The sequence below is a fragment of the Zingiber officinale genome, chromosome 11A (genome assembly GCF_018446385.1).
Source record: "Zingiber officinale cultivar Zhangliang chromosome 11A, Zo_v1.1, whole genome shotgun sequence".
NCBI lineage: Eukaryota > Viridiplantae > Streptophyta > Magnoliopsida > Zingiberales > Zingiberaceae > Zingiber > Zingiber officinale.
In genome coordinates this window covers 75,696,128-75,720,222 of record NC_056006.1, presented here as the reverse complement: position 1 = coordinate 75,720,222, position 24,095 = coordinate 75,696,128, and the positions used below count along the sequence as shown (strand labels likewise).

The 24,095-nt window shown below is 37.7% G+C and overlaps 4 protein-coding genes across 7 annotated transcripts; 3 read left to right on the top strand and 1 right to left on the bottom strand.

Moving 5' to 3' along the window:
• Positions 1 to 10,019: 10,019 nt before the first annotated feature.
• LOC122032424 (40S ribosomal protein S8-like) lies at positions 10,020 to 12,579 on the top strand. Its single transcript, XM_042591716.1, has 5 exons — positions 10,020 to 10,178; positions 10,262 to 10,334; positions 10,629 to 10,965; positions 12,057 to 12,229; positions 12,323 to 12,579. Exons 1-5 carry the CDS (start codon positions 10,175 to 10,177, stop codon positions 12,402 to 12,404), a joined length of 669 nt encoding a protein of 222 aa, XP_042447650.1. The 5' UTR covers positions 10,020 to 10,174; the 3' UTR covers positions 12,405 to 12,579.
• A 1,768-nt stretch (positions 12,580 to 14,347) lies between these two features.
• Positions 14,348 to 17,752, top strand: LOC122031915. 4 transcript variants are annotated; one of them, XM_042591141.1, is made up of 2 exons: positions 14,348 to 14,539; positions 16,719 to 17,752. In XM_042591141.1, exons 1-2 carry the CDS (start codon positions 14,423 to 14,425, stop codon positions 17,562 to 17,564), a joined length of 963 nt encoding a protein of 320 aa, XP_042447075.1. In that variant the 5' UTR covers positions 14,348 to 14,422; the 3' UTR covers positions 17,565 to 17,752. The 4 variants fall into 4 exon arrangements, with proteins under 4 accessions (XP_042447075.1, XP_042447074.1, XP_042447077.1 ...); XM_042591140.1 differs by having other exon boundaries at positions 16,716 to 17,752; XM_042591143.1 differs by lacking the exon at positions 14,348 to 14,539 and adding an exon at positions 14,561 to 14,775.
• Positions 17,753 to 17,924: 172 nt separating this feature from the next.
• LOC122031914 (adenosylhomocysteinase-like) lies at positions 17,925 to 20,360 on the bottom strand. Its single transcript, XM_042591139.1, has 3 exons — positions 19,402 to 20,360; positions 18,535 to 19,071; positions 17,925 to 18,444 (listed from the first exon to the last, which is right to left on the bottom strand). The coding sequence occupies exons 1-3, from the start codon at positions 20,110 to 20,112 to the stop codon at positions 18,235 to 18,237; spliced, it is 1,458 nt and encodes a 485-aa protein (XP_042447073.1). The 5' UTR covers positions 20,113 to 20,360; the 3' UTR covers positions 17,925 to 18,234.
• A 250-nt stretch (positions 20,361 to 20,610) lies between these two features.
• Positions 20,611 to 23,394, top strand: LOC122032933. Its single transcript, XM_042592248.1, has 4 exons — positions 20,611 to 20,800; positions 20,903 to 21,016; positions 22,165 to 22,269; positions 22,950 to 23,394. Exons 1-4 carry the CDS (start codon positions 20,626 to 20,628, stop codon positions 23,204 to 23,206), a joined length of 651 nt encoding a protein of 216 aa, XP_042448182.1. The 5' UTR covers positions 20,611 to 20,625; the 3' UTR covers positions 23,207 to 23,394.
• The last annotated feature ends 701 nt before the right edge of the window (positions 23,395 to 24,095 follow it).

Here is a 24,095-nt window from a genome sequence, read left to right as displayed (position 1 = left end):
CAATATCACTTTCAGATGGAAACAATTGGGCAATGATGTTTGCTCATTCTATGGGAATTTGTTACCTGGTCAACTTTGGTTACTTACGTGTCAGAATATAGATGTTTGGTGCACTCATGCCTCTAACAAGGTTCTCAAGGTGTTTTTGTCTTATTTGCTACTATACTCCTTGCCTTGCCAAAGTGCTTTGGAGGAATCGAGCATTGGTGGATCTTTATTCTGGAACGTTAATATGCACAAAGTGGCATTGGAACTAAGGAGCTGTTTATTTTTCAGAACTCAACTTTGGTTTATAAGTGATATAAGGTGATTATGAACCTTTGAGATATTCAAGAAACAACAGGCATTCGTTAGTAGTAAGAAGAAATTCAGAATTGCTTCCACGTTTGTGTACAGCTTGAGGTGATTCATAAGAAGGAAGGGCATGTAATTGTGAGGTTGATTTCTAAAATGGGAATCCATAAAATTGATTTTGTTTTGCTGTGATACAATTGAGTGTTTGACAATCAAATGCTAGATGGTTGCTACTGTGTAGTTTAATCTCTTGTGAGAAATCTGTACAAAAGAAACTTGATGGAATTTCAAGTGAATGTGACGAATCTTCACTGCACAGATTTCTGTAATCTGTGCTTACAGATTAAGCCAATGACTCAACTTCTCTTAAAAGAGTTTCTGAACTTGGAACACATATTGACGCTAAAGGAAGGTTTTGAAGTCAGTAAGTTTTTAGAGAATTCTGAAATTCTGTGTGCCATACTATTATGCTGGAATTGTGTACAATCTGCAGAGATGAATGCTGAATTGTTGTAGAAATGCTAGAGGATTGCAGAATTGCAGAAAGGAACAGATTTGAGGAGATGCTGATTTCTGTTATTAAGGTATACAATGTCAGGATAAATTGTAGTGGGTTGCAGAGACCGCTACTTGAAAATTCTGTTCCAGCTGCATTACAATGCTTATATCAAAGTAAATCTTTGAGAGATCACAGCTAACAGTGAGGAAATCTTTGTTGGAATGGAGAAGCTAACAGCTGATGCAGATTTGATCCAAGTAGTCTTTAAGTAAATGAAGTATGCTGTAAGCTGTTGAAGTGAGGAAATATTCAGGAATTGAGCAAGTTCGTGCCAAAATTTTCAAGCTAATTGATGATCAGAAATGAATTGAACCCAAGCTAGATAAAACAGAAGCTGCCATTTACAGATATAGAGAACAGAAGCTGCAGCAGGAAAGGAATAAAACAATGGTTAGAGTGTGTTGAGTTTTTGGATTCATGATTGTCACATTGTCCGAGACGGCCAAGTTTAAGTGTGGAGGAAGGGAATTATTCTTCATGATTTGAGATTATTTTTGAGCTTCCAAATTGCTGAAATTGAAGTGGAAAAATAGTGAAAGAAATTTTTTTGAAAATTGACACATTCAAGAGAGTATCAAAAGGGAGACAATGTATCAAGATTCTATGTTGGCATTCAAATTGAATGGGAGGGTAGCTTGATACTTTGAATTGGTTAAAACAAATGGTATACAACTCTTTTTACATCAAAATGGTCAACTCATCAAGTATATTCCTCCAATACTCTTACCTTCTCATTTTCTTCATTAATGTCTTTTCTTTTGCTACAACATTCATTTCAATTGCTCCTTTTGCTTCCATTTTAATTCTTGTTGATGAAATCCTTTTGATTCATGTATGTTGTGTTTATAGTGGTGGAGAATTAGAAAATAAGCAAGCTTATGGTAGTGAAATGTTGTGAGTTGCATTGAGTGAGTTCCACTTATACACATGTTTGAGTGTGAGAGATAGATTAGGTAAATTCCTTGTGAGATGCAACTTGCTTAATTTTTCAATTGGATTGAAACTACCATACCTACCGATTATTGTTTGGATTGTATTCATGATTGTTGGTGATCTTAAGATGATCTTAGTTAAATTCTTTTTACTATCTTTTAGATATTGCTAGGAAATTTTTGTGGAGATGATTTTTAATTTTCTTTACTTTCACAGGACGTTCAAGACTAAGTGTAGGGGATTTGATAACCATGATTTTACTGCATTATTTTGATTCATATATGCATGGTTTGATGTTGATTTCATAGTTTAAATCATGGTTACATCACATTTTGTGCATAGTGTGTATTTTTGGACTTAATTGTAAATTATATTATTTTTGGTGTTATTTGATGCTAATATTTGATTCTTATTTTGTAGGCATCAAAGGATCTTGGATTTGGATCTATTTAGACTGAAATTGGGCTCAAATCGGAGTTCAAACGAGAAGATCTAGCCATTGAGCATTATGGGCCGTTCATCAAGAATGGGACAGATCTGGACCATCCGTTGAAGATCTGGCCGATCCAACTTAATGGGGAGCAGATCTGAGCCATTGATGAAGAACCAGAAGTTTTGATGCAGATCTGAGTTCATCTAGCTATTGATCCAGCCCGACTTAATCTGGACCGTTTATTGAAGACTAGGCGGATCTGGGTCATCCAGTGATGATCTGATCGATCCGACCTACGGGAGGGTAGATCCAGACCCTAGCTCAACACCAGTACCTTCGGATCAGATTTTGGATGACTTTTCACCGTTGATTTAGCCTGGAATCATCTCAACCGTCCATTCCAGATCCAGATTTGATTTAAATGAGAAGCTACAGTACCCAGCTTCTTCGTCGACTCCACAGCGCACAGCAGCTTCGTCCCGCGGTGATTTTTCTGGATTCCGACCACCTTTCTCTTCTCCGATCAATTTCCCGAGCTTCAATCTCGGTAGAGAACTTCTCGGCGGTGTCATCCCGATCATCTGGAGCCATCGGAGAGTGCTCTCTCCGGCGGAAATCTGCTCACGGTGACTTCTCTGTTTTCGCCAGATTTGGAGGTGGTCTTCCAAATCTGCGCTCCATTCCATTCAGTGACGCTTGGAGGTGGTCCGTCAGCGTTATTGAGCTTCATCCGACGCTCATCCGCAGTCCACATTTTCACTTCAGATACAGAGAGCTCCGGGATGTAGATTTCCATCATTTTCGGCATTTTTGGGTTTTGGGATGTTCTTAGCTCGTCGGGGGTGGTCCGTCGGCGTTGCTGAGTATACCTGGAACTGAGACGCAGCTGAGATGCTCCACTGAGGTTCGAAATTGGGTAGTTTCAATTTCGGCCTCTTGTGTGACGGCTTGAGTGTGAAGTTTGATGAGATTGGTTGTGAGAATGGATTGGTTTACCTTTTTATTTCATTTTAGTTCTTTTTCGTACTGTTTTATAGCGTAGACAGATTTCTTTTAATGTTTGTTACGTTTTAGCAAGTAATCTAGCATTTCATTTCATGGTTGAAGCTTAATTTGTGTTTATTTGATGTTTGGTTAATTGTTTAGTGTTTAAGTGTTAAGTTAGGGTTTACATTTTGTTGTAGATCAGATTTACTTGTGTTTTTGTATTTCATTTCTAGTTTAAGTGTGTGTTAATAATTTAATCAAAACGTAGAGTGACAATGCGTTTGGGTTTGATTGTTGGCACACAAGTGTTCATTGGCACATAGTTAGGTTTCACTCTTGCATTAGATTAGTTTTTATTTGTTGTGCTTTACTTTTGTAGATTTAGATTCAAGCTTAAACTCCCCCATTTTCATATTAAAAACCCCTAAAATGAGAATAAAATACGATCCTAAATTACATTCTACCGTTGGTTCCTCGGGATCGATCCTGGGCTCGTTACTACAACGTTATTGCAAAATTAAGGGGTTCAGTGGAAAATACATTTATACAATTTGATTAGCGGATGTAACAGATTCGCTACATCAATGCATCAGTTTACTCAAGGCCTTGTTGCATACATTCGGATCCGGATGTCAGGTTTTCCAGGCAGTTCCTACCGGGAGGTGTTGGATCATGCACTGTTTATTGAGATGACTCAGCAGCAAGTGGCTCAGGAGAAAAGTAATGACAAGCAGTTGACGCAAAAGAGAGGGAATAAGGGTCAAGACTTGCAGGTTACCTCCGAAGGATCTTCTCGGCCACAGAAATCAGGGCGAACCACGGATGAGTCTGCTTGTTTCCCTATTGTGTTCTTTAGAAATTAAATTAGGAATCGCAAGCGGAACTTAACATTATTGATTCTAAATTTCACTTATCTGTTCTTAGAGGTTTAGACTTGGATCGCAAACGATGTTTAACATTATTAATCCAAGTCCACCCATGTTACAAAGTTGATTAAATATTTATTTCTAAAATTAGCTTCCAGGTTAAACATGGCGAGGCACTAGGCCTTTTTTGTTATGGGATCATCCACCACTTCCTTGACAAAGCCTTTTAAAGAAATTCAATATTCAATCTCCTTATAGTAACCCTAGGTTTAACCAATAAGAACAATCGAATCACAAGATCGAAAAAGAAAAGAACACAAACTCGAATCATAAATTCAAAACCTAGAATCATATGCTTTTTGTGTTTGGTATTTCAAAATCTATACAAAGAAAACTAGTATGATGCGGAATAGAATGACTAGTTATACCTTTCTTTGTAAGCAACAACCTCTTGGTCTTCTATCGTATTCCTCTTCTTATCTCAGGCGTCGTGTGGGCGACGATCTATCAAGACGAGAACCACTCAAGCTTCCTTCTTCTCCAATAAGTTTCGGCCACCACAAGATCTCCAAGAAAAGATGAGGTTCGGCCACCACCACTAAGCTCCAAGGGATGCTAGAAACAAAGCCTCCTATCTCTCCTTCTTACTCTAACAATATCCGGCCACCAACAAAAACTCCTTGAGATGAAGATGTCGCCGACCAAGGAAGAAGAATAGGAGATGGAGAGGAAGAGAGGGGCCGACCAACAACCAAGGAAGAGAGGAACCAATAGAAGAGATATTATTATGAGGTGAGACACCTCTACCCTCTCTTTTATATTCCTTGGTCTTGGCAAATAAGGAAAGTTTTATTAAAACTTCCTTATTCTCTTTGCCAATGAAAGAAAAGTTTAATAAAATTTCCCTTTCAAACTTTATATGGTCGGCCACCTTAATCCCTCCAAACAAGAAAAGTTTTAAATATAAAATTAAAACTTCCTAATTTATTTCCAGAAATATTTAAATAAAAATTTCTCTTTAAAAATTCCCTTCATGGTTGGTCATAAAAGGAAATTTTTATAAATTAAAATCTCTCTATTAAAACATGTGGATGATTTACAAAAAGGAAAGTTTTCTTTAAAAGTAAAATCTTCTTTTCAATCTACAAATAAGGAAAGATATCAAATCTTTTCTTAATCTTTTGTAGAAACTATAAAAGGAAAGATTTAATTTTAAAACTTTCTTTTAAATCATGAGGATGGTTACAAAAAAGGAAAGTTTTATCAAAAATTAAAATCTTCCTTTTGACTACAAAATAAGGAAAGATATCAAACCTTTCACTTAATCTTTTGTAGAAAGTTATAAAGGAGAATATTTAAATTTTAAACTCTCTTTTAAAACCATGGCTTCCACCTAAGAAAGATTTTAAAAAATAAAATCCTTTTTAATTTAATGTGGCCGACCACACCAAGCTCGGGTTCAAGCTAGGGTCGACCACCTAATGAAACCAACTCACCTTGGTTTGGTCGACCCTAGCTTGGGCTCCAAGCTAGACTTGGCTCGCCACCTTAAGGTGGATAAGAATGTGGGTATGGGTGGGTATAATATTTTATAAATAAGAGGCTATGATAGGGACTGAGAGGAGGAATTGGTTTTGGTCTCCCGATGAAATTAAGATTCCCGTATTCGCCCTGAATACCCAACTTAATTTCATCAATAATAATGCATACCACTAAATAATTATTATTGAACTACCGCATCAATCCCAAATTACATTTTGGGCTCCTTCTTATTATAAGTGTGTTAGTCTCCCTGTGTTTAAGATATAGAATGTCCACTAATTAAATGAGTTACTGACAACTCACTTAATCAATATCTAGCTCCAAGAGTAGTACCACTCAACCTTATCGTCGTGTCAGACTAAGTCCACCTGCATGGTTTACATGACAATCCTTATGAGCTCCTCTTGGGGACATCATCAACCTAGATTACTAGGACACAGTTTCTTTCTATAATCAACAACACACACTATAAATAATATCATTTCCCAACTTATCGAGCCTATTGATTTATCGAACTAAATCACACCCTTTGATAAGTCAAAGAAATAAATATTAGATATATATGCTTGTTATTATATTAGGATTAAGAGCACATACTTCCATAATAACAAAGGTCTTATTCTTTTATGCAGTCAGTATAAAAAGAACTTACCTTAAATGGACCAGCTCAATACACTCTGAGTGTACTAGTGTAATTTTATAGTTAAGATAAACTAATACCAAATTACACTATGACTATTCCAATAGTTTGTTCCTTTCCATCTTAGTCGTGAGCTACTGTTTATAATTTATAAGGAATTGATAATATGATCTTCTGTATGTGACACCACACGCCATGTTATCTATAATATAAATTAATTGAACAACTACACTTAGCATATAAATGTAAACATTTGACCAATGTGATTCTTTATTTCAAAAATAAATGTTTACAAAAAGCTAGGCTTTTAGTATACACTCTAACACAATGTTGATCACGAGAAGACGAAGACCCTGATGACACAGATGAACCTGCGCAGCAAAAATAGGAACTGGGAAGAAAAATCTTTAGTTACTGGGTCAGGGAGGGAGTCTTTGGAACAAACACTCCAATTCTCAAGTTAGAACAGTAGCACCGATGAAAAGGGTAGAAGAAGATAAACCGTAGTGTTGTAGTATAGATGAACAGTGTTAAACGTATTAGCTTGAGAATGCCTATGTAAGTGTACTTGGCCAATGGAGAGGACCCCCTTTTATACTGACCCTCATAACCTTTGAAATAATGAGGCATCAGGGAATGTCTGATGTCAGAATATGTCGGGTGATGGAGTATGTACAACAGTCTTCCTCTAGGTAGAGGAAGGTTTCATTGCGTGTATATGCCAGAATAAGGGAGTATTCTCTGGTGAGTAGCTGCCATTCTTTGACAAGTTGCTATAATTCCTTGACAACGTTGTTCCCTAGAGGAGATCAGATCGGCTCTAGGACCAGGTGGATGTAACTAGGAGTCGCGCCTAGGAAAGACGAAGAACTGAGTCTAGAAGTCCGACCGACTCTGGGGCCGAGAGGATGTATGCTAAGAGACTTGCACAGGAGGTGGGGAGCTAAGTCCTGAAGATCCGACCGACTCTTGGTTTGATCAGTTGTATGTTGAGAGACTTACTCATATGAAGAGTAAAGAGTCCTGAATGGGGCACTGAGCCCCGTAGATCTGGTCAGCTCTAAGGCTGCCCGGGTTTATGCTAGGAGTTCTGCTCATATGAAGAGTGAAGAATGCTGAGTGAGGCACTAAGTCTCATAGATCCGGCCGGCTCTAGGGTCACTCGGGTTTATGCTAGGAGTTCTTCTCGTATGAAGATTAAGAGTGTTGAGTGGCGCACTAAGTCCTATAGATCCGGACAACTCTAGGGTTGCCCAGATTTATGCTGAGAGTTCTGCTCATATGAAGAGTGAAGAGTGTTGAGTGGGACACCGAGTCCCGTAGATCTGGCATGCTCTAGGGCCACTCAAATTTATGCCGAGAGTTCTACTCATATGAAGAGTGAAGGGTGAAGACATAACAAAAAAAAATAATGATTTAAGGACAAAAATTTGGGACGAATATTTTTCGTTCCAAAATCATAATAAGTTTAGTGATAAAAACAAAATTCTACCCAAATTAGCAATGAAATCTGCAACAAAATATTTTTGTTGCAAATTCCCAATGAAAACTATTTTCGTCGCAAAATTCATCCCAGATTTTGAAACGAATCCCGGATTCGTCCCAAAATCTAGGACGAATCTAGAATTCGTCCCAGATTGAAATTTTTTTAAAAATATTAAAAAAATATATAATGGGTGAATCCATGATCATCCCCAATTCTGGGATGAATCCTGGATTCGCCCCCAATTCTAGAATGAATCCTGGATTCGTCCCACAATCGAATTTTTTTTAAAAAAATAATAATAATCAGAAGCCTTAAATATGGACCTAGAGACATCGGAATTTCATGAAACAAGTTTCTATGTGTTCGTATCATTCTCCTGATCATAAAAATGTCCTCATCCATAATTTTAACCTAATATTTTGAGTGTGGTGATTTTTTAATTCGAATATGACGTAATTCGGGTTAAAAAATTATCACACTCAATAAATTAGGTCAAAATTATAAATAAGGACACTTTTATGATCAGGAGAACTATATGAACACATAGAAACTTATTTCATAGAATTCCATTATCCTAGATTCATATTTGAGTCTTCCAATTTTATTTATCATTTTTTTTAAATTTTTTATATTCTGGGACAAATCTAGGATTCCTCCTCGATTTCGGGATGAATTCAGGATTCGTCCTAGATTTTTGGGACGAATCCCATGGATTCGTCCCCAATTCTGGGACGAATTCTGGATTCGTCCCAGAATTATTTTTTTTAAAAAAATAAAAAATAATCGGAAGCCTTAAATATGGACCTAAAGATATCGGAATTTCATGAAACAAGTTTCTATGTGTTCATATCATTCTCTTGATCGTAAAAATATCCTCATCCATAATTTTGATCTAATATTTTGAGTATGGTGATTTTTATCTCGAATTTGACGTAATTCGGGTTAAAAAATTACCACACTCAATAAATTAGGTCAAAATTATAAATAAGGGTATTTTTATGATCAAGAGAATGATATGAACATATAGAAACTTGTTTCGTAGAATTCTGTTATCTCTAGATCCATATTTGAGCATTCCAATTTTTTTTAAAATTTTTTATATTTTGGGACGAATCTAGGATTCGTCCCAGATTTCAGGACGAATCCAGGATTCATCCTAGATTTTTGGGACGAATCCTGGATTCATCCCAGAATTGATTTTTTTTTAAAAAAAAATAACTGGAAGCCTTAAATATGGACCTAGAGACATCGAAATTTCATGAAATAAGTTTTTATGTGTTTGTATCATTCTTTTGATCGTAAAAATGTCCTCATCAATAATTTTGACCTAATATTTTGAGTATGGTGATTTTTAACCTAAATTTGATGTAATTCGAGTTAAAACATTGTCACATTCAATAAATTAGGTCAAAATTATAAATAAGGATATTTTTATGATTAGGAGAACGATATGAACACATAAAAACTTGTTTCATAGAATTCCGTTATCTTTAGATCTATATTTGAGCCTTCCAATTTTATTTATCTTTTTTTTAAAATGTATATATTCTGGGACGAATTCTAGATTTGTCCTAGATTTCAGGACGAACCCAGGATTCGTCCCACTCTAGAGTGTTGAGTGGGGCACTGAGTCTCATAAATCTGGTCGGTTCTAGGGTTGCTCGGATTTATGTTAGGAGTTCTGCTCATATGAAGAGTGAATAATATAATACTGAGTGGGGCATTGAATCCCATAGATCTGGCAAGTTCTAGGGCCGTCCGGGATTATGTTAGGAGTTATGCTCATAAGATAGCTCATAAGATATGAGGAGTTGCGTCTCGTGGCTCCGGTCGGATTTAGGTCTACATGGGTTTATACTAGGGGTCTTACTCCTAAGAGGTAGTTCATCTGAATACATACACTTTTATTTGACTATCACTTCACTTTAATTTTAATCATCATATCATTTTAACTTTAAGTATCATCTCATCTTAACTATCGATCCGATATTATCTTAGGATCATTCTCAAACCATCGTATAACTGTACCTTGAAAATTTAATCCCAAAAATCAATTAAATACTACTTGGCAACTCGTCCAATACACAGAAAAAAAAATTGTACACTTAACAGCGATTAACTGTCGATGTTAGAACTGTGTACTCTTAAATTTAGTCGGACTTTTAATATATGAATTACCTGATATAATAATAATAATTATTATTATTATTATTATTGAACACTCGACGTATTTGATCACAACAATTAGACAAGATTGGGTTAATGACTCATGGACTCTTAACGGGCTTTCGTCAGGTGCATGGCCCGGTGAAATAGGGTTAGAGATTGGAGCGTTATATAATGATTTGTGGGAGTGCTGGCGAGAAGACGGCCAAGTGCTCAGAAGAGGCGGGGAGCGAAGTGTTAGACAGCATTTCTCTACTCCTCTGCCAGGATGGGTGTGGATCCGGAGCTCTAGATCTATGATGCTTGTTGTTTAGCTGCTTCCATGCTGACGCTGATGGCGCGATTTTGCTCGCAGGTATCTCACGGGACTCCATGCACAAGAGGCGCGCTACCGGAGGTAAAAAGAAGGCCTGGAGGAAGAAGAGAAAGTAAGCATCTTGTCATGGGAAACCTCTTTCTTTTGTTTTAATTCCTCCAGTTGGGTATTCGGATCTGTTGTTGTTCTTGATTTCCTATGAACTTATTTAAAATCAGATTTTCAAAAAAAAAAAAAATCATATTTGATGATTTATTTTACCTTCGATCTGCTTTATTTCGCTTTTGAATTTCTTATCCTGGATACAGGTAAACCATAAATGCTCTGTTTATGATCTTCTCACAAAAAGAATTTCTGCTTTATCTTGGATCACGAATTTTATTTTATTTTTTTATACTGTTAAAAGGTATGAGTTGGGAAGGCAACCTGCAAACACAAAACTTTCCAGCAACAAGACTGTGAGAAGGGTAAGAGTCCGAGGAGGCAATGTAAAATGGAGGGCTCTCAGGTTGGATACTGGGAATTATTCATGGGGAAGTGAGGCCGTAACACGCAAGACCCGTATCCTTGATGTGGTCTATAATGCTTCAAACAACGAGCTTGTGAGGACACAAACCCTTGTTAAGAGTGCGATTGTCCAGGTGGATGCAGCCCCCTTCAAGGCGTGGTATCTCCAGCATTATGGAGTTGAACTTGGAAAGAAGAAGAAGTCTGCCTCAGCTACCAAGAAAGAGACAACTGAGGTAGATTTTTTGTTCTCTCCTTTTCTCTTTAATCAGCATTCCCACATGGAACTTCGTGTAAATGTTCTATCCTATTTTAGTAAATGGATATGAACACATTGTAGTAGCAAAATTTATGCACGCATACAATTATGATTTACTTGCTTGATTGAGTTTGCTTGTTTTGTTGATTTATCATTGAAATGCCCCAAGTTTGACATAAATTGGTACTTTTGATGTTACAAACTTAGGTATAAGGATTAAAATATACTCTGCAAAATAAGAGATAGGATTTCTTTTCTATGTTTACCCTTAAGACAAGCTATTCTATTCATACTTTTTAGGCGCATGGAAATGAATGTTAATATAATGTTTTCTATGCTATGCATCATCCAACAGATCATAGTAAAATCTTAAACAAAAGTGTCTTATTTAAATCTTACGCTATACCCCTTCAGCATTCTCATTTAATTACTAGTCTAATTATCCTGATGCTTTGCATTACTCTGTTATGCATTTCAAGTGGTTCCTACTGTTTGTAAATTTGTCAGCACATCTCGTTGCATACATTGGCCGCATATTTCGAAAATGATTTGTTTGTTTATGCAGTTGTTTCTTTTCATTGTTATGAACTTGTATGGTTTAATTAGTAAAAAAGTTATAGTTCTTTCGATCTGATGGTTTGTCACCTAATGTTAGGTCTTGTTGTGGTATTGCTTTGTTCTATTTGATTGATTTATGTATTTCAAAAATATTTATTTTATTTTTGTGATTCCTAGAATTTATCATCACATGCCTATACCTATGCTATCATAACTCAGTAGTGGAACTCCATCTTGATTCCTTTGTTTTTCAATGTGAAGTTTTATTTGATTTGTCTGATTGTCTTGTCTGTCAATATAGCTGAAAACAGTTCTTTCACTTGTGTAAGAAAAAGATGATCTGTGAATCTCAAATGTACTTTATATAAACTTGTTGTCTCTTCCGCTCAGTATATCTTGAGCATGTTTGATTTAAGCATCCATCTCGATTAGCTTCTTAGCCAAACCATACACATAAATTTCAGATTATTCCTGGTGCTTCTTATTGTGTAAACTATTGATGTCTGATAGGGGCAAGAGGGTGAACCTACTGCAGAAGTAAAGAAGAGCAGCCATGTACTGAGGAAGTTGGAAAAGAGGCAGCAGGATCGGAAACTTGATTCTCACATTGAGGATCAATTTGGTACCGGAAGGCTGTTGGCCGCCATCTCCTCTCGCCCTGGCCAGTGTGGTAGAGCTGATGGGTAAGCAGAATTCTATCAAATTTAATCTGCCTCTGTCGATATTCCTTCTCTACTACATACTAATTTTGGCATGTTGCTATGTTCAATACTCAGCTACATATTAGAAGGAAAGGAGCTCGAGTTCTACATGAAGAAGATACAGAAGAAAAAGGGCAAGGGAGCAGGAGCTGCATGAGTAATTAGCGTTCGGTTCTTTGTTTTCTCTAGCTGATTTCAAATAGCTCTAGTTGAGTCCTCAATCCTTTGAGATTGAGATTTATTTGCTTGTGAAAGTTTTGAACATTGGACGGTCATGGCGACTTTGATAACATTAATCTCTTTTCCTATTCAAATCCTTTGTTTTCCTTTTAGCCATGAGGCCTATTATCTTGAGTAGTTTCTAGTAGTGTAAATGAATCAAGCCGCTCATGAGTTATTCAAAACATGATAAAAATTTGTTTAAGTTATTTAATGAGATTTGTTAAGATAAATGAACTAAACTCAAGTTTCATAATATTCAGAATGTTTGTTAGTAAGTTCATGAATAAATTTTTAAATGAAAATATAATAATTTTGATATTAAATTTATAGATTTTATATTATATTTATAAAAAAATATAGATAAATATATTAAACTTATTTATTAAAATAAAATTATAAATTTTAATAAGAATATTATATATTTTTTTAAATATATAATTTAATTTTTAATAAATATTTAAATTTATAATTTATATTTATTAAGTTCATTTAAATTTGATAAAAGTTCAAATAAATTTGTCAGCTATGACTATATTAGTTAAATAAAGTTTGAGTTCGGTTCAATTATAAACGAGCTAAATTTAAACGTGAGCTTTGTGTACCAGATTGTCTTATTTAAAAATTAGGTCATACTAGGGATGTAAATGAACCAAATCGCTCATAAGTTATTCGAAACTCAATTCAATAAAAGTTCGTTTAGTGAGACTCGTTAAGATAAACAAACCAAACTCAAGTTTCACAATACTCGACTCGTTAGCTCGTGAATATGTTCGTTAGTAAGCTCATGACTCAATTTTTAAATGAAAAAATAATAATTTTGATATTGAATTTATAGATTTTATACTATACTTATGAAAAATATTTTAATATAGATAAATATATTAAACTTATTTATTAGAATAAAATTATAAATTTTAATAATAATATTATAATTTTCTCTAACTATAATTTAGTTTTTAATGATTATTTAAATTTATAATTTATATTTATTAAATTCGTTTAGGTTCGATAAAAGCTCGAATAAGTTCATGAGTCGTGAATATATTTATTAAATAAATCTCGAGTTCGGTTTGATTATAAACGAGTCAAACTCAAACATTCAAGAATTCGACTTGACTCGGTTCGATTATACCCTAGATCATACCAACTAACTTTATTACAAATTAATACTTTTCTAATTTTAAAAATAAAATCAAAACTAAATTAAATTATAGAATATTAATTCAAATCAAGCCAAATTAAATTGAAATTTTAATTCAGCTCGATAATTTTTTTTCCCTCTCCTTTGTTTTGAACTACAGTGGTTGGAGTAGTCTCGGGATTAGGTTCAGTGTCTTGCTCTTGTAACGGATAATTATGTTTCAGATCTCTTGCGATCGGTTATAAGTTAATTCTATAATTTATATTTGTTCATATAACTTAGATAGGATAGTAAAGAGCATTCTTGTGCAAGGGCAAATTATGTTTTTAGATCTCGTGCGATCAGTTATATGTTAATTCTGTAATTTATCTTTTTTCCTATAACTTAGGTAGAATAGTGAAGAGAGCAGTGGTTGTAAAATGAAAAAAATCTAATCGGATGTAAAATTTATAATTCAAAAATGGTAGTAAAATTTTAAATTTGTTTTTTAATATTAAAATGAATAATACGGGATAGTAATTAATGATGTAAAAAAATTGTAAATAATAATAAATTTTTATATTTGTATATGGTACTAAGATGACGTATTAGAAATTTAAAAAAAAAAATTGAACTCCAAGAGTTGGAAATATGGAATATTAAAAAAAAAATCGATTGGTGGGGTCTTTTCCAAAAAGTCAACAAATAAGCTCGTACCTAAACAGGATCAATCTATAAAGGGTTCGGTTCCCCTGCCTTTGTTCTTCCCTTCGCGTTCCCGTTGCCTCCTTCGGCGGCCTTTCTCCTCGGTTTCAACGTCGCTTCCTGCTTCTATGGACTGCACTAGTTCTTCCCCTTCCATTTGGGGGCGACAATCGGTCTACGTGGATCACTTCTACCGCGTTGCGGATCCGCTTTCATCTCCCGACTTTGGTGTCGAATTAGGGTTGGTTGGTCTCTTCCTCTTTATTGGTTTCTTGCCTAATTCTTCTACTTTCCGTCCTTGTCGATTCTTCTAATGTCCGTTGGATCGATGCTTGACTGTCTATTTCGATTTTTTCTCTCTCTCATATTTTTATTACTCAATAATCTGTTGTCTCAACGGTTCTTGTTGTTTGGATGAAATGGACTTGCATCTTTATTTTGCAAGTTTTACTCAAAGATGGTTCATTTTCGTATAATTATGGTAAATAGATTTCTACTGATATTCTCTTATAACGATTATTGACCTTGTTTGTTATGGTGGTATCTTCGATTTCTTTCTCTCTTTTTGAGAAAATTATATGATTTAAGAGAATTAACTTTCTCCTTAGATACTACACAAATTTGAGATAATTTAAGGTACTAGTTCAGATTGTTTTGGCATGACTACTGATTACAACAAACCTTTGAATATGACATATATGTTAAACCAAGATGTAAAGATAAATGAATTAGCACAGTGATAGAGAAGTGTTCAAAATTCTTTTAAAGATAATAAAAAAATCATTTTGCAATTAGGGGAGAGCTCACCTCGATTTGTTAAAATAATTAAATAATGTCATTGTCAATATGAGATATGTTTCTTCTGTTTTGTATCCCTTAACAGTCAATATAATCTAATCTTGGAAGCGCCTCAACCTTGAAAGAGATACTCTATTTTATTTGCATCCTAATAAATACTTTTCAACTACATATGGAATTAAAAAAAAAAAAAATTAAAAAAAGTGGGGGTGAAATGACCTCACTGAACAAAAGACCTGGCTGTCAAGATGATATCTGAACTTCAGATTTTGGTCTGTACATTTTTTCATGGGAATGTTTTATATGAAGTTGGTTGAATCTAGATCTAGATAGGGTTTAATTTTTAGATATAACTAGGGTCCTAGTGACTTGATCCAAAAGTGTTGAATTCACTTGGTTATGATAAGTGTCAATAAATGAACAGTAGGTTGTAACTTTTGGATTATATGTTGCAAATAAGTCAAGTTTCTGATAAATAGTAATCTCTAGCCATTGTTATTTTTTGTTAATTTTATGTTTGATACTAAAAAGAATTCTTCTATCAAGGAATTTATAGTTCCCTTAGTTTTCTTAAAGGCAGCACTAGACCATCTGCCAGTGTAGACTCATAGAAGTAGCATTTGGTGATGGCTTAGATCTGTTACAGACCATTAAATTGCTATGAATATGTAGGAAACTATGTGAAAATAGGACTTTTTAGTGATGGATGCAATGAACTTAGATGATTCTTAGATGAATAATGTTACGTTGTACCATATATATAATTCAATATTGGTTTTGTAGGGTTGTAAATGAATTGAATGTTTGTGAACAAGTTTGGTGTTCAACTTGATAAGAGCTTGTTTATATTCATTCAATACATTCAAGATCAATCAAATGAACAAGATTGAATAACTTGTTAAACTAAACAAACAAGCTTGAACATATATTTGTTCAGCTCGTTTCTTGAAAAGTGTTTGTGAAAAGTGTTCATGAATAATGTCCGTGAACAATATTTGTGAACCATGTTCATAAAAAAATCTCTTATCAACATGCTAAATAAATTTAAAAAAAGCTTCAAGATGAACAAACAAATTTGTATTATCAAGCTCAATAACCAATCAAACAAGCTTAAAATGTTAAAATTTCAAATAATCAAACAAGTTTGAATTGAGTTTGATAACATTTCAACGATCCAAGCTCAAGTCAAGTTTGAACCAAGCTCAAGCTTATAAAAAAAAAACCAAACCAAGCTTGAACAATCATTTCAACAGCTTGGATATTTTAGGCTCGGCATAGCTATCTTATCAAAAAAGCTTGAACACCACAAAGTTTGGCTCGGCTTGGCTCATAACAACCCTCTGTTTTGCATGAAATTTGAACATATAGGCTATTTTTTGCTAAATTTAAGAAAACAGTAGCCATACTTGGCAAGCTGATTTCACTGTTTTATTAGAAGTATGATCCGTTAGAAGACACTTTGTCCAGCATTTAGAATCATGGAATGTTGATAATCCTGGTAACATTTTGTTTTCCGTTGTTTAACAAAATGCAAACATTTTAATTTTATAGTAATCACTTATTCAACATTTGGAATTTTCTCATCAAAAAGTTCCTCATCACATTGACATCTTTGGAATGCAGCAGGATGAAGCGGTGGCATTGCCCACGGAGCTGGGCGAGACGTCCCATCCCTCCACCGGCTGCAGTCGGTGGGAGGAGCTGCTCCCCGATGTGCTGGCCAATATCTTCCACTTCCTAATCATGGATGATGTCATCATCGCCTCCCGCGTCTGCCGTGCCTGGCAGACCGCTGCCTGCATGGAGCTCTTCCTCTCAAGAGGCACCCTCGACCTCCGCCCTCTTGACCATCTCCGAGGCCCCTCCAAGCAGCAGTACGCCATGCTCCTCTCCATTGTCCTCTCCCGCACAGCCTCCTGCGATTGCTGGAAGATCTTCATCGCGCCGACTTACGTCGCGATGCCGGACTCCTTCTTAGTGGACTTCGCGCGCCGGACTCCCCGGCTTCGCGCGGTCTCCCTACCGTTGCGGTCTGCCTTCCCCCTTGACACCTTGGCTGCCCTATTGCCGCACTGGAGCCAATTGGCTTGCTTTCGTGCGCTGATTCACCGGACGGCCACCGCGATCGCGCTGAGAGACCTTGGCTTCATGTGCAAGAACATACGGGCGCTGAATCTGCTGACAAGGATTGGTGCGGAGGAGGCCGCTGCCATGGTGGAGAACTTCCCTGGCCTGTGGTTGCTGCAGATGGCACGGTGCGTGGTGACGGTGGAGGCGCTGGTGTTGATCTTGGACGGGTGCAAGCAGCTGAAGAAATTGGACATCCGTCACTCCAAGTTCGTCGACGAGATGGACATCGGCATGAATCTGATGCAGGATGTGATCAAGAAGGGTTCCAGCTTGCAGTGGTTCCTCTACTGCAAGGATCCAGGTTCGTGTTCCGAATGCTGGACCGAGAGCTTTCTGTTTTAGAAGTGAAAGGGAAGTAGGGGATAGAAATTTTCTGAACTGCTGCCTGGAATCACCGCAAACAATGGCTTTTTTGGTAAAACTAATTAAGAAATATATTATTATGTAGGTATGTAATGTACAGTTGGCCTTTTTGTTTAGTTTTGTATTTTGACTGATCTTTTCTATATGATTTCAGTCTATTTTTTTTATACACATGCATTTCATTTTGACTTCCTGATGCTAAACGATTAGCAGATAGAGAGATGATTTATCAAGCAAGTCCGTCATAATTAGTTCATATAGTTTTTATCAATTTACTGGAATGATAATTTTGTTATAATTTTATATATTACATGATAGATTGGCGTACGAAATAATTTGTTGAAAGTCGTGAACTATATGAAAATTTTAACAATGAGTCCTATAAAAAAGATTTGAGAGAAGTGTCTTGCAACTGATGTAGTAGAGCCAGAGACAATTGCTTCCCTGGCAATTACATTGTTTCCATCCTGATTATTCCTAAGCATGAACTCATCGCTCATGAATTCAAAACGAACCAATATCCTTAGGTAACTCAGCAAAAAATTGCAAACCAAACAATAAGCAAGCTAAACAAACAAATTCATTCCGTGGATCCCCTGGACACTCCCAGTAGTTTTTGCTGTTTCTTCTAGTATCTTGCATTAGCATCCTAATACCTGTAATGAGCAGGCTTGTAAGGTCCCCCCACCGGAACACTGATGTACTCAGCTTGTGATGGAGTGAGTTTGGTGAGCTTGGCTCCCAACTTGCCGAGGTGAAGAGCTGCCACTTTCTCATCCAGATGCTTAGGCAGAACATATACTTTCTTCTCGTACTTCCCTGTCTTCTTCTCCTTCCACAACTCGAGCTGTGCTATCACCTGCCAATATTATTAATATTGTTTCAACATACATAAGCTGTAAGAGAGGTACTTAAAGCAGGAAATGCAGGCATGAGTTGATAGCAATACCTGGTTGGTGAAGGAGCAGGACATTACGAAGCTGGGGTGGCCTGTGGCGCAACCAAGGTTCATAAGGCGCCCCTCGGCGAGAACTATGATACCGGTTTTTGTATCAGGGAACACCCAGCGATCGGTCTGGGGCTTAATGGTGATGCGCTTGACACCAGGGTAAGTCTCCAGCCCGTGCATGTCGATCTCATTGTCGAAGTGGCCAATGTTACAGACAATGGCATTGTTCTTCATCTTCCTCATGTGGTCGACCATGATGATGTCCTTGTTTCCGGTGGTGGTCACGAAGATATCAGCCTCAGAAAGAACATCCTCTAAAGTGCGAACGGGAATGCCCTCCATTAGGGCCTGAAGAGCACAGATGGGGTCAATCTCAGTGACGACGACCTGAGCGCCGGCTTGTTTGAGAGCAGCAGCGCAGCCCTTACCGACATCCCCGTAGCCACATACCACCGCGACCTTGCCGGCAATCATAACATCGGTAGCCCTCATCAGGCCATCAGGGAGAGAGTGACGGCATCCGTATAGATTGTCGAACTGTTAACATGAGTTAAAGACGGAAATTTAGGATCCAATTTCTCCAAATAACCGATGACTAGTTATGAGAATGGAGAAGAAAGAGGCGAGCTATTAAAATATTGGCAACAAGCGAACAAGGTATAAGATTTCCTATCTCGAAAGCGAAATTCGAATTGAATAAAGTTAAGTATCAGATCGAAATAAGAAACAGCAAATTTAGTTTTAAGGTAAAATCTGATAAAACGGATCTAGATCGAGAAACCCAAAAAAAAAAAAAACAATGCAGATCTGGCTTGAAAAGCACAAAACATCAAGAAAGCCCTGTATTTTTAGGTCTAGAGAAGTCACCTTGCTCTTGGTGACGGAATCGTTCACATTGATGGCGGGGAAGAGAAGGGTGCCGCTATCTTGCATCTGGTAGAGCCGCTTAACACCAGTGGTGGTCTCCTCCGACACGCCCACAAGCCGCTCCTTCATTCGGCGGTACTTCTTGGGGTCGGTCTTGAGCCAATCGCGGATGATCCCGAACACGATCTGGAGCTCGGTGTTATCGGTGGAGGCAGGATCGGGGAGCTTGCCCGATTTCTCGTACTCCTCTTCGGCCTTGACGCCCTCGTGGATGAGGAGGGTGGCGTCGCCGCCATCGTCCACAATGAGATCAGGACCGCCGTCGGCGCCCCAGTCGAGGCAGCGCTCGGTGCACCACCAGTACTCGGCGAGAGTCTCTCCCTTCCAGGCGAATACCGCGGCGGAGTCGCGTGCGATGGCGGCCGCGGCGTGGTCCTGGGTGGAGAAGATGTTGCAGGAGCACCAGCGGACCTCGGCGCCGAGCGAGGTGAGGGTCTCGATGAGGACAGCGGTCTGGATAGTCATATGGAGGGAGCCAGAGATGCGGGCGCCGGCGAAGGGCTTGGCAGCTCCGTACTCGGTGCGGCAGGCCATGAGGCCGGGCATCTCCACCTCGGCGAGCTCGATCTCGAGGCGGCCGAAGTCAGCCTGGGAGAGGTCCTTCACCTTGTACTCGCGGCCCGACGACGTCTTCTCCACGATCAAAGCCATTTTACTTGCTTCAGCGAAGGAAGGCAGAAGAAGAGTGTGCACGAAGATGGCAAACGAGACCTTCGTGGTTATATAGATGACTTCGGAGGAATTGGACGGTGGAGATGATGCGGAGTTGGATTCAGCGCAGAATGTGACGCCGGATTTGCCGGTGGAGTTGAGATAATGGACCAGTCCGATCCGCTGCGATTGTTAACCGTAAGTGAATGATGTGAAACTTACCAAACATGTGTTGGGCAGTCGCGCAACGCCGACTCTCTTCTTCCTCCCTTACCACTCGCCAGTCTCCACTGCCTTCGTCTTCATTATCCTCCATCGCCGGCTAGCACACGGTGGGCCGACCATTGTAGTCCGTGATGGATCAAGCCCACGGCCCGCAAAGACGTTTATTATAAAAACCTATATGTCACGGACCGTGATGGGCCTTCAAAACCCGGAATCCGAAAAGAGTTACCAGGCCGTATCGGGCTGTTATAGACGTCCGAACTGGAAAGCGTCCGATATATAACGTATATGCCGTTCGCCACAGTGATCGTGCCCGCATCTGGTCTTTGTGCTGACCTTCTGAGTTCTCCGTTCTCCGGCGCGATGTCCGAGATATCGTCGGAGGGGGCGTCCACGGGCGCCTCCGACAGTAGATCCTCGGAAGGCTGGAAGCAGCGCATCATCGTTTCCACCCTACTCGCTGGTTTTCCCCTCTTCCCTTTCCTTTGGAACTGACGACATAGTTATTCCCTTCCCTTCCCTTCCCTATCAATGATTCGATGCGAGCCGATTCGATTGATTTCAGGGGTCGTCGGTGGAGGAGCTGGTTTGATCTCGAAGCACGGGAAAACTCTTGGCGTCGGTGTCACCGCAGCCTCCGTAGCGGCCAATTTTGCCATCGCCACGGGATGCTACTGCAGTAATTATTTCGACCTTATGTATTGTTATTTATTTGGAAAATTTTGGTGGGAAATGGAATAAAATAGATACAACTTGTTCCTAGTCGATCAACTATGCCGGACAATGTTATTGAAGATTTTTGTCTCGCTTAGTTGTTAGATTAATTATTCATCAATTCCTACCAGTGAATCGCCAAGTTCTCTGAACATCCAGTGGAGAAACTTTGTATAAAAAGTTTGGCTCCCAACTTGTACGATATATGGAATAGGTAGCATTCAAGGCTCCAAGAATTATCAATATTGATTGAAATCTTAGCAATAGAAAGTAGTAGCATTTTATGGAATCAATGAAGAGAGAATTACAATTTAAAGCTCTGATGTTAGAGACAGTACGGATTCATGAGGTTGGAAAAAGAAAAGTATAAGAGGTGCAGATATGGATGAGTAACAGTTGGGGAAAACTTCATTGTGCCCTTTCTTCCTGTTACTCATCACTTTTTCCTTTCTTCTCATGTTTGTCTTTGTCATTTGGACTTTTCTCTCCCTGCTTCTTCGTCCCTTTCTGAGTTCCTTAACCTCCATTTGTAGATTGATTTCTCTCACTGCTTATCGTTGGAGAAGAAACCCTTTGCATAATTTGGTTTTATGCCTCACTAAACCTCATATCTACAATTTGAAGATTAGCACCTTCCTTTCAACTCTCTGAATTCCACACACCGATGTTGCTAAGAACGTTGCATAGTTTTTCATATATATGATTACAGGTCTCAATGAATGTAATAAGAGAGGACATTAAAATAATTAATTGCCTTCTATGTCGTGAGAAAAGTACAAGTGAAACCATATCAATCATTTCCTATGGTACAAGCTATAGCATAAGAAAAAAACAAAATATCTTGAAAAGGGATGCAACAGTTAAAGAGATTTACGTACAAAGGATAAACTTGAGCTTTGCAATGGATGTATATAATAGCATATGGGATTGCATTTAACAATAGAAGACTTTGTGCTCTAGGACTATGGTATGGTCTTTTGCTTCACAGTTTTTAACTCTGTACTGATGCTCACCAATTAAATTGACATTAGCTTCATTACCTGCTTTTATCTTGCACTGATTTTTTGGTGGTGTATGCTTATTTCCATAAACATAACACAATGGATTATTCAGGTGCACGTGAAATTGCACGTGATGCTCGGGCTTCAATCCCTGATGATCTTATGAATTCAATGGTGGGAGGATTAGCAAGTGGAGCAATTCTTGGAAGATTGCAAGGTAGTCTGTTTTGGTCATCTTTCTTTCTTTCCTTTGGGAATATGAACTTGCATTAACTCATCAAAGATCAAAAGTTTATACTGAAAAATGTGGGCTTAAAAGAATCCAAGTCAATGAATAGGAGGGCAGTTATCATTAAAAGGAACTGATCAAGATTTGCCATTCAGTCGTTTTCTCTCACTTGTATTAAGATGCAGGTTTTTCTTTCATTTTTATCAAAATCTTTGCCACATGCACAAGCCGAACTATTTTTTGTCAAAATTTGGCAGTTAAAACCCATATGAATCTTTTTTTTTTCACCTTTTTTCCTTATAAAATATAAAGCTGGATATCATTCGATAGATGCATCTTGCTGCATGTAGAAAGGATTTTCCGAGTGTTTTCCCTCTTCTCATATTTGTCTATTTAATGGATATCACTGTTATCACCATAAGACAAGTATCTAGCTTCTCCATTCAGGTCTTTATTGAGCTCATGTGCCCTTGCATAGAAATTGCTAATCATACTAAATTATTTGTTTCTCTTGAAGTTGGTTTGCCCAGTAAAAATGGATGTAGGCTAGATCTAGATCCATAACCTTTGTCACTTTCAGGAAAGACTCTTCTACGACAACATATTCAACTTCAATAGTCTACCTCATTCAGCAAATATTCTTACACTGCTCAATTCAAACATTGCAGGTGGCCAACTCGGAGCAGCTAAATATGCTATCCTTTTTGCAGCTGCTGGAACAGCCGTAGACTTCACTACGATACAGCTGAGGCCTTACTTTCAGAGTTTCATCTCCAGTGTCAGAGACAGGAAGTCTAACTGGAGTCTGCCAGAGTGGTCTCCAATCCAAATACTAGATGAAGAAGCTCTTGCCGCTAAGCGTGCACGAGAAGAGCAGCAATTTGCTCAGAGAAGACTTGGCGAATTTAGAAAAGAAGAATCTTAAGTTAGAGACTTGCTGTAGCGTTGATCATTCTGTAATTTTCTCAATATCTCTTTTCTAGCAGTGATCTGCAAATATCGGTCATGGTTCCAAGATAACTGCACTTGTTGAATCAAAAGTTAAACATACCTCCAGATCAGGTAATCTTTTGTGATGTGTGAGGGACTGAGAATAAGAAAATATTTAAATTACTTTGTTCTTTTAGCTCCCTCTAGCTGACCATCAAGTTTGTTACATTGCTTACGTAGTGACATTGCTTTAGCTTCTCTGGAGTTGTGGGCTGTAATGCATTACGAAAAAGAATGGATCTTGAGTTACAGACAGATTGATACTACTGGGGCTCATCAGTTCAGATTTTCATTGTTGGAGACATGTAATTTGGGCTCGTATGAAGTTCGAAAACAAAAAATATAATGAAAACTAGGAAACAAAACAAACAACGTCAATATTAAATATAATGTTTCGCATTCATGCCTTTGGTTTTGGATCATTAATGCTTAAATAGAACTTTCTGTTTTGGACGTCAATGTTGATATATACTTCAATTTTTAAAGCAGCAAATGCAATTTTCTCAAATTTTAATGAGGGTCGAATGAGTATATTTTCCTGGAGTTATTTTGTACTTTACAAACTTATGTGAGCTTACAAACATCTATTAAAAACATCAATGAAACCAAGTTAGAAATATGATGTGCCTCGTAATCCCTTGACCGTACCCCCAACAAATCTACTCATGCTGGCCGGAGACGTAACCAAGTAGACAGGGGAATGAACCAAAAGGTAGGAACTGTGAAGAAAAACAATACATTTTGAAAGCATCTTTTTAGGAATATCTCCGAAAAAACAGCATTTTGAGAATGTTCCCTTTGAAAACATCCTGAAAAGGCATTAA

What these genes read in the sequence shown, in the direction of transcription:
- LOC122031915 (XM_042591140.1), top strand. Translation starts at nt 14,423, where the DNA reads ATGGACTGCACTAGTTCTTCCCCTTCCATTTGGGGGCGACAATCGGTC. An exon ending in TTGGTGTCGAATTAGGGTTG is followed by an intron (nt 14,540 to 16,715) that starts GTTGGTCTCTTC and finishes TTTGGAATGCAG; the next exon opens with CAGGATGAAGCGGTGGCATT.
- LOC122032424 (XM_042591716.1), top strand. An exon ending in GCCTGGAGGAAGAAGAGAAA is followed by an intron (nt 10,335 to 10,628) that starts GTAAGCATCTTG and finishes TACTGTTAAAAG; the next exon opens with GTATGAGTTGGGAAGGCAAC. An exon ending in CAGTGTGGTAGAGCTGATGG is followed by an intron (nt 12,230 to 12,322) that starts GTAAGCAGAATT and finishes TTCAATACTCAG; the next exon opens with CTACATATTAGAAGGAAAGG.
- LOC122031914 (XM_042591139.1), bottom strand. Translation starts at nt 20,112, where the DNA reads ATGGCTTTGATCGTGGAGAAGACGTCGTCGGGCCGCGAGTACAAGGTG. An exon ending in ATTCCGTCACCAAGAGCAAG is followed by an intron (nt 19,072 to 19,401) that starts GTGACTTCTCTA and finishes TCATGTTAACAG; the next exon opens with TTCGACAATCTATACGGATG. An exon ending in CCTGCTCCTTCACCAACCAG is followed by an intron (nt 18,445 to 18,534) that starts GTATTGCTATCA and finishes TAATATTGGCAG; the next exon opens with GTGATAGCACAGCTCGAGTT.
- LOC122032933 (XM_042592248.1), top strand. Translation starts at nt 20,626, where the DNA reads ATGCCGTTCGCCACAGTGATCGTGCCCGCATCTGGTCTTTGTGCTGAC. An exon ending in CGCCACGGGATGCTACTGCA is followed by an intron (nt 21,017 to 22,164) that starts GTAATTATTTCG and finishes TGGATTATTCAG; the next exon opens with GTGCACGTGAAATTGCACGT. An exon ending in AATTCTTGGAAGATTGCAAG is followed by an intron (nt 22,270 to 22,949) that starts GTAGTCTGTTTT and finishes CAAACATTGCAG; the next exon opens with GTGGCCAACTCGGAGCAGCT.